Source organism: Nothoprocta perdicaria, unplaced genomic scaffold (assembly GCF_003342845.1).
Source record: "Nothoprocta perdicaria isolate Ctin4 unplaced genomic scaffold, notPer1 scaffold_362, whole genome shotgun sequence".
NCBI lineage: Eukaryota > Metazoa > Chordata > Aves > Tinamiformes > Tinamidae > Nothoprocta > Nothoprocta perdicaria.
Genome location: NW_020455602.1, coordinates 83,780 through 99,954, shown reverse-complemented (window position 1 = coordinate 99,954; position 16,175 = coordinate 83,780). Strand labels below are relative to the sequence as shown.

Sequence of the window (16,175 nt, the reverse complement as noted above, 5' to 3'; positions counted from 1 at the left end):
GGGGAGGGGAGGGGAGGGGAAAGGGAAGGGGAAAGGGAAGGGAAGGGGGAAGGGGAAGGGGGAAGGGGGAAGGGGAAGGAGAAGGGAAAAGGAAAGTGAAAGGGAAAAGGAAAGGGAAGAGAAAGGGAAAGGGAAAGAGGACATAAGAAAATGCAGAAGTTTTCACATAAAAGTCATTTTGTTTGTAGAGAAACTGTTAAAAAAGTCACTCTGGTGAACACCAGATGTTCAAACACCAACAGTCAATGATGAAGGCATTAATGGACTATTTGGAAGTCAGTTTCACAACTTGCAAAAACTTGAGAACATCAAACAGAGTAATTTCTTTACTTCCTTGGCACACCAGAGTGGTTAAATGATTACAGACAGTTTATATAGTGTTTGGAAAATGTGAAGTGCTGCACAAATGCTCAGGCATTGTTATTTAACTGCTACTGCTTTCCCATACAAAAAGATTACTCAGTATATAGCAACAGAATAGTGACTCTGTGTACACAGCTAAACCCTTAACACGCTCCCTGAACCAAAATTTCTAATGCTGTTTCAGAAAGCACTTGAAACCATCAGGGAATCTTAACATGTTTTCCTTATTGCGTTCTGCTCTTTCTCCTTCTGCTTAGGTATCAGACCTGCTCAAACAACGGGCTTGTGGCCGGTTTCCAGAGCCAGTATTTTCCATCTGTGCTTGATCGTGAATGGCAATTTTACTGCTGCCGCTATAGCCGGAGGTGCCCGTATTCATGCTGGTGAGTTCAAGCAGATACTAGACCCGTTAGCCTCCTTCCCCCCACGCTCCTGTAAATGTCAGTGACTCTTTGGCCCTTTAAGGGTCAGAACTTCCTTGTCTGACGAAAGTTTGGTCATGTTTTATGCGCTCAAGTGATCTCCACTCTGATGATGGGCATCTTGAGGAGGCACTGCTATGGGAAGAAAGTGTGGGAGTATTGCAGCACAGGACAGGCATTGGAGACAGACCTAAATGAACTGGTCTCAGTGCCGGCAGCAAAGTAGCTCTACTGGAAACTATGGCAGCAGTCTCTGGAGTTGCAGTTCATTCCTAAGAGGGGATGTAGGTCCCATTCCTGATCTAGCACACTGACAGGAGTAAGAGCATCTCTTTGCTGCACTACCGTGCTGCAATGACTTACACTAGTAAACTTCCTTTCAGCTACCTTGGAAAAACATTTCTGGCTGAGAATTTGAGATTTTCTGTTTTACAGTACAATTTTCTGCCTCTCTAAAGGCTGTTCAAAGACCTAAGTCAAAATGAACTACTGATTGTAGTCCAAACATAATGAGACAGCCTATTCTCAACAAACTACCACTACTTGCTGATGCTGGCAGCCTCACAGATGCTATCGAAGAAGGAGCTTCTTCCATATGTCCTCAACTGTACCTTTTTAAACTGACATGGAAGCACAGATACAGACTGGGTAAAGAAAGCTCATATTGCTCCTATCTATTCTATGTAACAGAACTCAGGACTTCATGGTCCAGGGCTATTCATCCAGCTAGTTTCATTGGCACAAAGCCTTACACTCATATGCTTTAAAAAAGAAGAAAAAAAAAAGAGAAAATCTGTACTTGATTCTTTGTTTCCAGAATTTAGCTTTGAAGTAAACTTTCCATTGAGATGCATACAAAATGTTTACATGCCCACTGGTCTTGCTTCTTGTCTGGCTGGCTACTGGCCAAACACAACAGCAGGGCCTTGCTTTGCAGGCTTCAGTATTCTAGTCCAAGAAGGAAAATAACAGTTGCATTTTTTCACTTGTAAAGATTTTAAATTATAGCAACACTATAAACATGTTTGAATGTTCCTCTGCTGCCTTTCCAGCCCCCCAGTGCCTGCAGATGTTCAGCACCTGTGGGCTTATTTGCACACCTGCCTCAGCCCTTCCATCTGAGGGGGACTCACCCTCTGTTTTAAGCAGTTCTTCCAATCTCTTGGACTCCTCTATTGGTGTGAATTTTCAGTGAGAAGACAGAAATCATCTCTGATTTCTTTTGTTATTGTTGCCAATTCTATTGCGTTCAGACGTTGTCTTGACAACCTTGGAATGACTTTGTGTCTCTCTTGCAAACCAGAATGCAGAGTYGTGCAAATCCTAATGGAAATGTCTGGCGTTACTGATATTTTGCATTTCCAACCCAGCTGCTCATGGATTTCTGTGCTGTCCTTCTGTCTCAAATGGTGACAACACTCTGTTTCTCARTCCTTGAACATGAATATTTTACACTGGTCAGCAGTTACTGTCTTTCCATGCAGAAAAGGCTGCATTTCAAAGGCAGGTGAAGTGCATTCCCACCTCATTGGAGAGAAATCTGTTCCTTTGTGCTCACATCCCTCTGGGGAAGGAGAGCTGAACATCATAGCATCGAAACTCTATGCAGGTTTAACACTCAGGCTTGTGGAAAGGCTCTGGACTTTAGAATCTCTGTACTAAGATTATAGGTTATTATAAAACCATTTTGTACCATCTGCTATCACCCCCATTCCCCTAGTCACTCCAACTAAAGCTGAGTTATTTCTGGTCAAGTTATCTGCCTATCCTGACACTTCCATATCCTCTGTCTTCCTAGACAGTCTCTCATACACCTTTTTCTTGAGACCCCTGATTGAACTGACTCTCTTAGACAGCCTCCTTACTAAGTATTTCTTCCAATATCTTTCAAGTTTTCCTCTGCCTGTGAGTTAGCAAGGTAGATACAAACCTCTCTATATAAAGTTATCCAAATTAGGATGGTACCAGCTGAATGGGCAGACAGCTGTATAGGTAAAAGACTGGTGAGATGATTAGGCTCAGCAGTAGTCAGTACTGCCTGGATGCTATTTTGAAGTGTGGAGCACCATAGGGGTCTGTCCTGATATCTGGCCTGATAAGCCTGGAGTAGGCAACAGGGTGCACTCATCAAGTTTGTAGATGACACACAATGGGAAGAACAGCTGACATGCTTGAGGAACCTGGGCAAGCTGGAGGAACAGGCTGATAGGGACCTCATGAAATTCAACAAGGACAAATGTAAATCCTTGCTTCTGGGAAGGAGGAGCCCTTGGCAGCAATCCAGGCTGGGGACTGACTGATGGGGAGCAGCACGGTGTATCTCTGTGGCCAGCAAGCTGTGCAGGAGCAAGCAGTGGGCCCTGGCTGCAAAGAAGATCAGTAGTGTCCTGTGCTGCATTGACAGAGACAGAGCCAGCAGGTAATCTCTGTGCTCTGCATGTTGAATATTGTGTCCAGTTTGGGGGCTTCCAGTGCATGAGAAAAACTGATAAACTGGGCAAGTCCATTGGACAGCCACCATACAGCCTTGGGGGCTGGAGCACTTGTGCTGTGAGGAGAGGCTGAGGGATGGGGCTTGCTCAGCCTGGAGAAGAATAAGGCAGCTTTGTGGGCACYTAACAGCAGCCTCCCAGAACCTATGGGGAGGTTTGCAAGTAGATGAGGCCAGGCTCTTTGCAGCAGTGCATGGTGGGATGACAAAAGACAAGAAGAAAGGTCCATCCTAGATGTAAGGAAAAACCTATYCCTATGAAGACAGTGGTGGAGTTGGATGCCCAGTGAGGCTATGCAGGCTCCATTCTTGAAGGTTCTCCAGGCCTGACTGTATAAAGTCTTGAGTAACCCAATCACACCTCAGTGGATCCTGCTTTGAGCAGAGGGTTGGATGAGAGACCTCCCAAGGTACCTTCCTGCCTGAGATATCCAAACAGGACAGAGGGCCCCATCGTACAGCTAAACACTCCCAACAGAGAGATCTCATGGATATGGTCTGCTGGAAACAAGTCCTTTTATGTTTTATTCCCTCTACCATCCCTAAACAGTGCCCGGCAAAGTGCCAGTTGTTACACTAACATCCAAACACGATCCATGATGTGCGAAAACCTGGAACAACTTCTGCTCTGAGAGATACAGCTTGTCAGAACTGCTAAATTTCTGTGTTCAGGATCGATGCTGAATTCTGCATTCAGGCCTTAAGCCCAGTGGCTATTGCTCATAACCCCACGTCCACTGGCACTTCCAAGTGATTGCCACAAAACCCAGCTAAAACATCACAGTTGCCTACATCTTGCACTGTCTGCCTGAGATGAATTTTCCACAGAGGCTGTGATTCTGAACAATCCGCTAGCATTTCTAGCCAATCACTGGTAGTATATCAAAACGTATATATATAGTACTAAAAAAAAAGTGTGTGTGCATATATAGTACCATTATTTATTACAGTTTCTGTCCAAGCCTACAATGGTATTTCTTTCTGTTCCAGAAAACTAGTTGTCAACAAACAGCCTGTGGGTAAGTGGCTATTAACAGGCTGCTGACTCCTTTTTCTTGGTTGAAGCARCTTAATTTCATGCAAAGGCATCTATCAATATATGACTTTGTGGAAAAGTATTACTAGGAAAATATGAAATGACTGTGGAGCCTCATGGATCATGTGTGACGCACGGGAAAACCCATATTAAAAGACAGTCCTYGCTGCAGAACTTAGAGCCTTCAATTTTACCTCAGTGAATCCCTCATTTCAGAACCAAACTCAGGCAGAAAGTCATTTTTAAGGAAAAGCAACAGTACTGAAGCATAGCAAAACTTTTTAATTTAGATTAGTGTTCTCATTATGGATATGTAATTCCTTCCCTTTCCAGATGTCCCTTCACTTGGATCTCTGGTAAATATACGAAGTAAGACAGCTGATATTTGTGGTTTCCTTGAATCTTCTCTTTCAGGAGATCTAGGCGAAGTATATTCCTGCTGAAATGAACTTTTCTTCCCCAAAAGGAATAAAAACAGTTTTCCCATGTAGATTAGCCACACAAATGTTTTTTTAGAATCTGACCCGGCTTCTAGAGCTGAAACATTCATCTCTGTACTTTTTGAATCCTGCTGCTGCTTAGTGGAATACTAATTTATGACAACACTATGCCAACTGAAACTCACGCTTAAGCACTTTGTTTAACTTAAGCACACAGTTAAAGATAAATACATGCTTAAAGACTTTACTTGAGTAATGTCTATATTCTTACTCTTAGTGGAGTCCAGCACTTATGTTTCATAGTTCCTCTTCTCACCATTAATTCCCAGTTTAGCTGCACAGTGAGCCCTTACTGCAAGTAATTATACTGATCTCCTGCATTCTCATAGTTTTGCACTTTTTTTTTTTCCTAAGTACTTGATTACTGTCTTCACTATGCCAAGTTTTGTCATAGATTCTGCACATTTTTACCATGGTGAAAATAATTAACATTCCTCACAGGAGGCAGAAAAGCTCCAATTATTTTACCTGGCTGTGGAATGCTACTGCAGTAAAATAAACAGAATGGTTATCCAAATCATAAAGCAGCAAATCCCTAGCAGATGTGGAGACAATGTTATTAAATAGTCCCATTGGACCTCATATTTTTCTCTTTGCAGGGAGAATGAAAGCTTGATTCCATACTGTCAAAAGCAAACACATGTCACAGAGCAGCCCCAAGTCTGCACAAACTGTTTACGACTGTTTCCCCTCTTCAAACAACCAACAGTCCAAGTGCCAGAACGTTTGTCTGGAGCTTTGGCTGCTCTCTGTCACTGTGACATTGTCCAGGCAGCAATAACATTTTTCAAGAGTTATGAGGCTTACAGAACTTTTGTTTCCTTGACTCAACCTGCTACCAAAGTCATACAGATACTGAGATTCTGAGCAGACTTCTCTGGGATTGCCAGGACCACAGATATCATCCCAGGAGGTGAACTTAGAATAGATGTGATGGAAACATGTCTAGACAACACCCACTTCTGCTATTTTTTAAAGGTATTTTATTGATCTTATTGTTATCCTACCAGAAACAACTTTGAATTACAGGTCAATCTYTAGGGCCATCCTTCAGAGACTCAATAGGAAACATAGTTTGATTCAACAGGGGAAGTTGTCTAATTCTATTTCAACGATGTCTTTCTAAAGGAATGAGCAGAAGGTGTCCTGAACTCTCAGCTGCTGCTGTTACTTGTATTACACTACTTCTTGTAGACCTCCATGAAGAGCTGTGGTCCCACTGTGTTGCCCACGTGACTCCTTAGCTCCTGTGAGAGTTTACGGTCTCACTGGATCACAGCCAAAATAGAAGTGCAGTGACATACCTAGGCTCACAGCACACACTGGAAGCAGCAGTGGAGCCTGGAATCAATCAGCAATACATGTGACATGGCCAAATAAGAAACTACTCACCTCTACAAGATTTCTAGTGTATCTATAGTTCCCTGGCAGCCCGKCACTTCTGGATCTCTTCTGTGCCCATGGACACTACTTTCTGTGGACAATCTACTGAGAATGGCTTTGAATTTTCAGCACAACATGCTTCTTAAAAGGGGATGTGCCCTGTGTGCCAGCTAGAAAAACAATTGATGTTTAAAGAGGCATTTAATTCCCATGTCCACTGAATGTGGCATACCGGCTTATGGCTCTTGAAACAAAATTGTTCTTTAGGAAAGCTGTATTCTTCAAGCAATTATAAATAACATCTGAAGTTGTAAGGCCATTCATGGGCCGCTTCTTGTCCTCAAAGACCACAAAGTCAATGTCAACGCTTATGCTTCCCTCTGAAATGAACCAGTTCCTTCTATTGGCAGTTGCTTTGCTAGAGGAAAAGTTCAGCAGTGGAAAGGAAAAGAAAGGTTAAAGAGCAGCCATTCATTTTGCTAGCAAAATAGTTGTGCAAGAACAGAAAAGGCACTCTGAAACAATGCATTTACCATCAGGGAATAACTGTGTTCAACAGCTGGAGCTGTACCACTAACTACTTTTGATCTTTCTAGATTTCTTTTCTCTACTTGATATCTGAAGATAATGCATACCCACAGCCCCCATTTACTCCAGTAAGGTGAGGGCAGTAAAACACTAAGGCCATTGGTATGACTACAGCTCCTTATCTATGAAAAAGAGATTCATGATAACTACCTCTGAAGTCAGTACTTAAAGAGTGCTAAGAAACACTGTAGATTATTACAACATTCTTCTCAGAATAAATAATCCTGTGTCTTCAATTAATCCCTAGTGCATTAATTCTTCACTATGGAGAAAAAACAAGACTGCTATTTTCAAACTAAAATAATAACAACAGTAATCCAGTTACAGATTGCCTGTTTCAATGTCTTTAAAGATACCCTTTTCTTCAGTACATTTTCTGCCCTGAGCAAGATTTATGGGATTACACTAAAATACATTTATAAAGTATGGGGCAGGGGGCAACCAGTCAGAAGTGAGGGCACCCTAGACCAAGTACTTAAGGTAAAAATCCCATTATGAAAACACCCTTCTCTGACAAGTGTTCCTGCATTTTTCCACCCACACACCAAAACACTTACATTCCCCTCTCATCAAGTGCTTTTTTTTCTCCCAGCCTTTACAGAAGATTTTCCTTCTTCTCAGCAACTCCACTGTTGCTCTAAATATCTTGTGTGCAAATGCCATATCCTTAATTCTAACCTGAAGTGGATTTGTAAGGTAGAAGCAGATTTCCCCTCTTTTCTGTACTAATTCTTGCAAATTCAGAGGAAGAGACTACCCCCTGGCAAAGTTTTCACATTGCTGTCCTGCAAGCCTTCCCCAAATTTAGCCACTCTTAGTCTATTCAGGTTAAGGATACATTCCCAGTGACACACAGCTTGCTGGCCTCTCTGCCAGTTCCCTTCCTTCTCAGGGATCATTTGGCCCTAAACTATTACTGAATGTCCAGGTGTCATGGTTATGGTCTCTCAGCTGTTTTGCAATCCTGTRTACAAGGGTGGTCCCTCATCTCCTCTCTCAGGCTCCAAAAGCATCGCTACTTGGTCCTAGAGGCCTTAAACCATCCCAAAGGGCAGCTGTAGCAGTAGCAGCAGCAGCAGCAGCAGCTGCAGCAGCATTTTTTTCTCAGAACTTGGCAATTCCCAGGCTCCTTGGTGCGCCCTTAACCCAACTGTTTTTGCTAACAAGTCAATGACAGAAGTGTTTACCGGGTTTTCATTCAGGCTGCAGTGGATGGGTCTTCTCAAACTTGTCTTTGCTCTTCCAGACTGCCTGGGACCRGCAAACTCTCACCAACTAGGGTAAAGAGTGATTCTTTTCACTAGTGTCATGACTCCCCACACGTCATGTAAGCCACACGGCTTACCAATGCTACCACATTCATAAACAAATTGCCTTCAAATCACTGGTGGTCTCTAAAGTCCTGAAAGGTGATGCACAGTTGGCAYGCAGCATTGCATTAGGGAGTAAAACACACAGTATTTTTAGTCAAAAGTTTGATAATGAGGTTACATACTAAGCTACGAGAAATGCTGAGCGAGCCACAGACCTATGCTGGGCAGGCTGCTTTGAGAAGACCATTAGCTGTTGAGTTAAATGACCTTTTTCCATTCCAAGAGAAGAAAACCAAGCACTGAATACTCTCTATGCTGCCAATGGTAGAGCCTGACCTCTCAGTGCTGATGTATCTTGTGTGACACAGCTGCAGGACTCCAAAAATGRGGATAACAGAGAAGGGCTGGTTAACAGCACGAAACCCTGTGATACAGATAATGAGTTGCATTTCCTTCCAAAGGTTCTCACGCAGTCTATCTGACCTTGGGGTGTACGGGCTTCAGGGAATGGCTACGTAAATGTGTGYGGCGAACATCAAAGGGAACGGAATTATACAGACAGACCACACAGATTCAAGCGAATTTGAGCACTGCTTTCACAGCACTATTTACATTTTTTCTCTCCAGAACAAAAGGAGTCAGTAGGCATCTGTACATAGTACAAGACAAACTGCAGAGCAGCTCAAATCCCAATATCATTTCTTTTGGTAATTGCCAGATATGTTTGCTTTTTGAGCATATCTTATTGGAAGAGCCATGAAGGGATAAATGGTAATGCAGAGAAATTAGTAGAGCAAGAAGGAAAGATGATAGGCAGAAAGAAAAGGGAAGGAAGCTAAATACAGGCATTCCTTACCACATCCTTTCACCTCAGACTAACACTGCCTGCTTCTGAGAAACATCTTTGAGACCTTTTGCAGTAATTCTTCAGCACGCTGTCAGATTTACTTTTTAATTGAAGCACTCATAACGCTATTTCAAGGGACTATCTCTCAGTTACTTTATTTCTGCTTCCAAGTTGGGCTTAAAGCAGCTTTTAAATCTCATGTTTTGCACAATCTAGCCTGCCCAGCACATTGTGCTGGTCAAGATTACAGAACACTTTCTTTGCTGGAAGCCAAACAGATGTTTGAAACACATTTGGTGGAACATATACATACATCTCAGTGTTTTTCTCAAAATAATAGCTAACCCCTCCCCCACAAACCCAATAGCCCAGAGTTAATGGGAAAATGTGATAYTAAATCCTAGTCCATATCTGGTCCCCATGACACAGGTCCTAATCACCTGCTGTGATCCAGACATCTTCCAAGACAACTTCCAAGTCTGTACAGCCATCCTATTAAACTTTCTTACCCTCCAAAACAGAGAGACCACATTCTGTTGCAAATGGCACCTTGCTTTTGATAAATCCTAAATGGTGAATTTCCTGCAGTACTGCTAGGTAGTCTGGGCCAAAACAGTCCAGAGGATTTTCCTAACAATATACCAGTCTGGGTAATCAAGTTCTCCTGTCCAAATCATTTTCTAGTGTTAATTTAAATGCATGGATGTTCACAGTTTCTCTCGGCCGCTGTTTACGGATCCAGAAATACYCTCAAATTCCCAGATTCAGATCCATGCCTTCACTGAAGTGGGACACATGCATACAGCAGCTCCTCCTCAAGACTTCAATGGGGAGGAGAGAAAAAAAGATAAAAAACAGGGTAGCAAAGGACAGTCTTGGTGGACTACAGCCCTCTGGCATTCACATTGCAGCTCCTGACATGGACARCCCCCAAAGCAACTCTTTGCTGACTGGAGGGTTTCCAGCAGACTAGTCCATCCCTGGCTTTTATAGGACCATAAAGGTGAACTAGAAATGAAGGTCATAGGCTTTTTAAGTAAAAAAAAAAATATTCCAAGATAGCTATAATTATACACTGGTAAGTATATTCAGGAGCATAAAGGAAGATGTTCTGAAAATAAAAATGGTACTGTTAACCTTTATTCAAAATAACAAATAAATAAATATAACATAACATAACATAACATAACATAACATAACATAACATAACATAACATAACATAACAAACAAACAAATAAATAAATATTTATGAGACAAACTTTACAGCCTAGGAAAATCTACCAGCTTACTTGGCACAGGGAGAAAAGGCTTTCCATAATGTTTTTATTTATTCTCTTAGTCTGGACCTGCCGTAGTTCCCTTAAAATCTATAGGGACCTCATTTTGGACATTGACTGGAGCTGGACTGAGAAGTGTGGCTCTAATTTTCCCACTTCCAGAGCATGGAGATGACTCTGCCCTGTCTGACTAATCATCCACCTTAATGACTGCCAGCCTATGCAGTTTTTGCTGTTCCTCCTAACCCGCCACAGTTGTCTGTAGCACCTGTGAAATACTGTGGTTCATTTCTTATCGGCAACCCCACATCAGGAGGGCTCTGTTAATCCTGGAGTCCTTCTGCTAATCCTGGGGTCCTTGGTTAGAGCCCTGGACAAAGTGCTGCAGGCCTGTCCTGTGTCCCCAAATGCACTTGGGCATGGGTGCTCTCATACTACAACTGTTAAGCCACCAGTAATTGCCAAATGATGGCCAAAGGACAGGGCGTGAACAACTCAGTTTGGCAAAGTTGACCGCTGAACTAAGGGGTTATGAAAGAATTTCCCATTCAGTCTCATTTCTCATTTGCTAAGGAATAATGAATGATTYGTTAGGAATGATGGCCCAACTAGGTGATGGCTCTCCTCCTTCTCAAAAGCTGAGAATGGCCTGTATTTAAGTCWTATATGCTTTGCAAAGAAGATGTAAACTACATAATAAATGAAGCGATTGAAAACACAGTGAAATATGAAGACACTGGAAGCAATTACAGAGCTTTTTTTTTTTTTTTTTCTGTAATGAGTAGAAAAAAAACAGCCAAATATACAGTGTATATTGGAGTGTCTCAGTTTTCATGCAAGCTTTTACTTTCTTAGTATTTCAGTAGCTACCAGTTTAGAACCCAAATACCCCCAAATATTTAATTTTAAAATCTTCAAACCATCCCCAAAATCATATTCCTAATAAGTAAAATATTTAAGCATGTGCTCAAATCCAGCTGACTGGAGAAAATGTAAACACATAAATGAGTTCTTGGATTGGGTGGGCTAAGATCCCCTTCAGTCTTTGTTCAAGTCCTCCTGCTGGGGTAAATTAGATGAGAAAAGCAAATGCCAGGATTTCTGCAAAGGTATCTTAAGCTTTTAATCTTAATTGGAGTTTGACTATTCATTTCAATAGAGACAGCATTTCCCTTACAGGCAACCTGAATTTCCCCCATGCAACTCAAAAGTGAAGCTGATACAACTTCACTAGTAACTCCCAGATAAAATGCTGTAATGCAGGAAAAGTTTGTGTGCTAAGTTTTCATTCCTGACCTATAATACAATGTTGACCTGAAATACTGGTCAAGGTCCCAGCCCCTCCCTACCATGTCCACTAACCCATAAAATGCCTACAAAACTGAGTCAAGTCCAGTTCTATTTCCCAGGGAAGCAGAAACAATTGCTTGATTAATATATGCAGAAGCACATTGAATTTCCTTGATAAAAACACTTTGAGCTTCTTAGATAAAATACACTGAAAAAAAATATGGTCCAAGCCATTATTTTTAAATGGCAAGCTAGGTTGAAAGTGGAAGGAACAAAAAGGAATGGATTAATTGCTACATTCATTTAATAAAATTCATAAATAAATACTTGCTGTTATTTAATTTGGCAATAGCTATTGGAGTTGTATTTGGCATTGTATTTGGTTAACTGGACTGGACAGTTGGAGTTGTATTTGGTTAACTGGACTTTTTTATAAAATGGTCATTTTCTTTTTCCTTTATTCCAAAGGTTAACATCTGAATATCCTGGCCACTATGGAGAAGATATGGACATGATGATGTATTCTTATGACCATTACATTCGTGGGGCAACTACAACTTTCTCTGCCGTGGACAGGTTTGTTTTTTAGCTCTGTTTTACTAGATTTAATTTTTTTTAAAGCTCTCCCTTTCCTGCTTCCCCCAAGTAGTGGTGCATGGCTACATATCGTTGGCTGAGGATTCAGCATCAGACTAGTACTTCTGAAGACCAAAGTCTACAAGGCATGTAGCTAATTGTCCAGGGTGCTGTACAAGGAAAAGGAGATCTTTGTGCACCATWTGACCACCTGCTGTATCCATCTGAATATGAAAAATACAGTGGTMGTAGGCTGGTTGGCTAAACTTGAACTCCACAAAATATAATAGAGCTTCAGTTTGTTTCCCACCTACTTCCAGTCACAGCATCTCTTTTTTTTTCTAGCTTTGTGAAAGTTCAACGTGGAACACTTTGCCATTTCAGGTCATGAAGGCTTGAAAGGTCTAAACAGATTTCAGGCCACCTGAGGAATTTAAATTAATGCAATGCACACTTATTCCTTTTCAGGACTTCACAATTGTGAAGTTGTAAAATGTGGACTACACATAAACCGAACAGTGGTGCCTGTCTAGGACTGCTCAGATCCTAATACTACAGGCCTAGGCAATGTGTGAGCACTCACAAAGAAAGGTTTGAGAAATGCTCACTCATTTCTGTGAGCAATTCCCACAGATGTGGAAAGAGAGCCCTGACTCTTTTATCTCTTGCTGATCGCTAATTTATCAACCATAAGAACCATTTTAATACTGACGTTTCCTTCAAATTCAAGCCAAGTATACTGCACCAGCCAGAAGAAAGAGACTCTGCAGCCTCCCTGGGCAGCCTGTTCCAGGGCTCTGTCACCCTCACAGTGAAGAAGTTCTTCCTCATATGGAGATGGAACCTCCTGTGTTTCAACTTCTACCCATTAGCCCTTGTTCTGTTGCTGGTCACCACTGAGAAAAGATTGGTCCCATCCTCTTTACATTCTCCCAGCAGGTATTAGTGCATGTTGAGAAGATCCCCTCTCAGTCTTCTCTTATCCAGGCTAAACAGGCTCAAGTTACTCAGTCTTTCCTCGTACAAGAGATGCTTCAGTTCCTTAATCATCTTGGTTGCCCTCCACTGAACACTCTCTAGAAGCTCCACGTCCCTCTTATACTGGGGAGCCCAGAACTGCCCCTAATACTCCAGGTGTGGCCTCACCAGAGCTGAGTAGAGGGGCAGAATCACCTTCCTTGACCTGCTGGCAACACTCCTCCTCATGCAGCCAGGATCCCATTGGCCTTCTTGGCCATGAGGGCACACTGCTGACTCATGGTTAACTTGGTGTCCACCAGGACTCCCAGGTCCCTCTCCATGGAGCTGCTCTCCAGCAGGTTGACCCCTAATCTGTACTGGTGCCTGGGGTTATTCCTCCCCAGGTGCAGGACCCTGCACTTATCCTTATTGAACCTCATGAGGTTCCTCTCTGCCCAACTCTCCAGCCTGTCTAGGTCCCTCTGGATGGCAGCACAGCCCTCCGGAGTGTCGGTCATTCCACCCAGCTTGGTGTCATCTGCAAACTTGCTCAGGGTGCACTCTGTCCCCTTGTCCAGAGAATGATGATCAAGTTGATGAACAAGTTGAACAGCACTGGGTCAGGTCCTGATCCCTGCAGGACACCACTGGCCACAAGCCTACAACTAGATTTGACCCTGTTTATCACCACCCTCTGAGCTCTACCATCCAGCCAGTTCTCAATCCACCTCACTGTCCACTCATCTAACCCACCCTTCCAGAGCTTTCCTATGAGGATATTATGGGAGACAGTGTTGAAAGCCTTGCTGAAGTCAAGGCAGACAACATCCACGGCTTTCCCCTCATCCAGCCATCCAGTCATCCCATTGTAGAAGGCTACCAGGTTGGTCAAACATGACTTCCTCTTGGTGAATCCATGCTGACTACTCCTGATCATCTTTTCCTTCACATGCATAGARATGCTCTCTAGGATGAGCTGTTCCATGTCCTCTACATCCAACCACTAGAGTTACCCAGTACGATTGTACATGCTCTGCTTCATTGTACATGCTCTGCTTCATGGCAGGACAGCACTAGCTTCCCTGAACCATGCCTTTCTGTCAGGGAAAATGTAATGTCAAATAAACTAGGGCAGAAAATGTCAAGTTATAAGGGCACTAAATCACTGGCCTCCACTGTTGCATCCTGCTGCTCCAGCTATGTTTCTTTTTAYTGACTATTACTTGATATCATACTGCTCTCCTGAGAGAGAATTAAAACATCCAATTAGTCACAAAGCAGGAAGAGCATAAACTGTGATTACACTAGTAAAAGTTAGTCTGACTCACCTGTGGCTGGTGAAGATCAGGGATGAGATGTGAATTTAAGTTCTTTCATGTACTGATTCTTTCACATCTTTTATTAAAATCAGTAGCTGGAGGAAAAACAGGAATGATTTTGCTATGTGGATAACTTCCCACTAAGAAACTGCTCCCTGCATTTTACTTTGTACATGTTTCTGAGCAATACAACACATGACAGTGACTTTTGACTAGAACTGTCCTTTCCTTGATTTCCTTTCTCTTTAAAGCTGATTCAGGATTGATCATCTGATCAAGAGTAACTGTCTTATGAGAGATACTCAGAGAGGTGATTTTCCTGTCTTGTTGGGGCGTGGGAGGGAATCACAACTTGCAGACATAATTAATCTGCTTCCATTACACACAAAAAAACCCACAAAGCACTCAGAGGAAAGACAGGCTAATGGCAGACAGATGTCACTGCTGATATAATATCTGATGCAGAGCTGTTCTTCTCTGTATAGTCTTATCCTCTGCAGTTGTCCTTCATTGTCTCATTAACACATGTGTCTTGTCTCTCTTCCCATACAGGGACCGCCAGTGGAAATTCATTGTCTGCAGGATGACAGAATATGACTGCCCATTTCAAAATGCGTAAAAAGATGGAGTATCTCAAATTCAGAAAGCTAGGGAGGGTTGGGGTGGGGTGAGAGTGGATGATTATTAGAGAGGGCCAAAACATTACCCAGACTCATCAGCTGTCTGCTGAAGATATARTTCTTCTTTGCCTCTGGAGCTATTAAATAAATTGCCATCCCACATGCTTGCAACAGCAGTTTTGAAGAATTCCCTCAAGCTGCACTGGCAGTTGCATCCTCCAACAAAAATTGCTGATGACATACACATTTATGACACACAAGTCTATAAAAATGCACAGTTACCTTATATATATAACATAAATATATATATGCAGCCATTCTGAAAACTTACAACTTACTTTCACATAGCACCTCTGTATAAAATTGCTTCCTAGAGAAAAGTCACTGCAAATCAAATGGAAAAATGCAATAGTCTTCCTTATCTTCTGCTTTTACTTAGAAACCAGTGATCTCTACCAGCTTCTCAGCATTTAGTAGCTAAAAGTGTGCTGAAAGTGGTATCAGTAGGTCCTGACACACTGCATTTGGGGTTACCTGTTCCAGCTCTCAGGATAGTTGCACTGCAACAGATGCCTGTCTACACAGGGGAATTCGAGCTATCTACAGTAAGGAAAGATGTTAGTAGTTGATTAAAATTAGAGTAGATACATCAATAAAAACAGAAGCCTAAAGAGCTTTACTGATATTCCAAGTCTCTTTTATATTGCCCAGAAGTTTTCTTTTCAATGCCGTAACTAGCCTGAGAGAATCAATCATCCTGGGCAAACCCGGGATGAACCAGGCCATGCTTGCTCTCAGGAAATGTATATGTTGTACCCATCAGGAGTCTGCTTTTCCGGTGCATTGGGCTATCACGACAGGTGTCTGCATGACAATATCTCGCCTTAGCAATATATTGTTGGCTCAGGTCAGAAAAGTAAACTAATAACTTCAGATCACCTCAGTTCCTCTAACTTGCASATCTCATTCCCTACAAAGCATGATTTCAAGACCAGGTTTAAAGACTTGTGCAGCTGTAATCCAACAAGAAAGACCACTGAGGTCTTGTGGAAAGATCTGGGGTGGGAAGTTTATTCTTGAAGAAGTCAGAATTCAGGGCTTAGTTCTTTATCTTGTGATGATAATGATAAACTTAGGGCAGCTTCCATGGTACTCTCTCAAGGACTGTGAGGTATCCATGCCCCAATTT

The 16,175-nt window shown here is 42.3% G+C and overlaps 1 protein-coding gene across 1 annotated transcript in view; it reads left to right on the top strand.

Moving 5' to 3' along the window:
- Positions 1 to 15,009, top strand: part of DPT (dermatopontin) — a 23,049-nt gene extending 8,040 nt beyond the window's left edge. Inside the window, exons 2-4 of the mRNA XM_026044434.1 lie at positions 621 to 746; positions 11,980 to 12,087; positions 14,919 to 15,009. Coding sequence (XP_025900219.1) covers positions 621 to 746; positions 11,980 to 12,087; positions 14,919 to 14,985 — 301 coding nt within the window. The 3' untranslated portion in view covers positions 14,986 to 15,009. The remainder of the gene's footprint in view (positions 1 to 620; positions 747 to 11,979; positions 12,088 to 14,918) is intronic.
- The last annotated feature ends 1,166 nt before the right edge of the window (positions 15,010 to 16,175 follow it).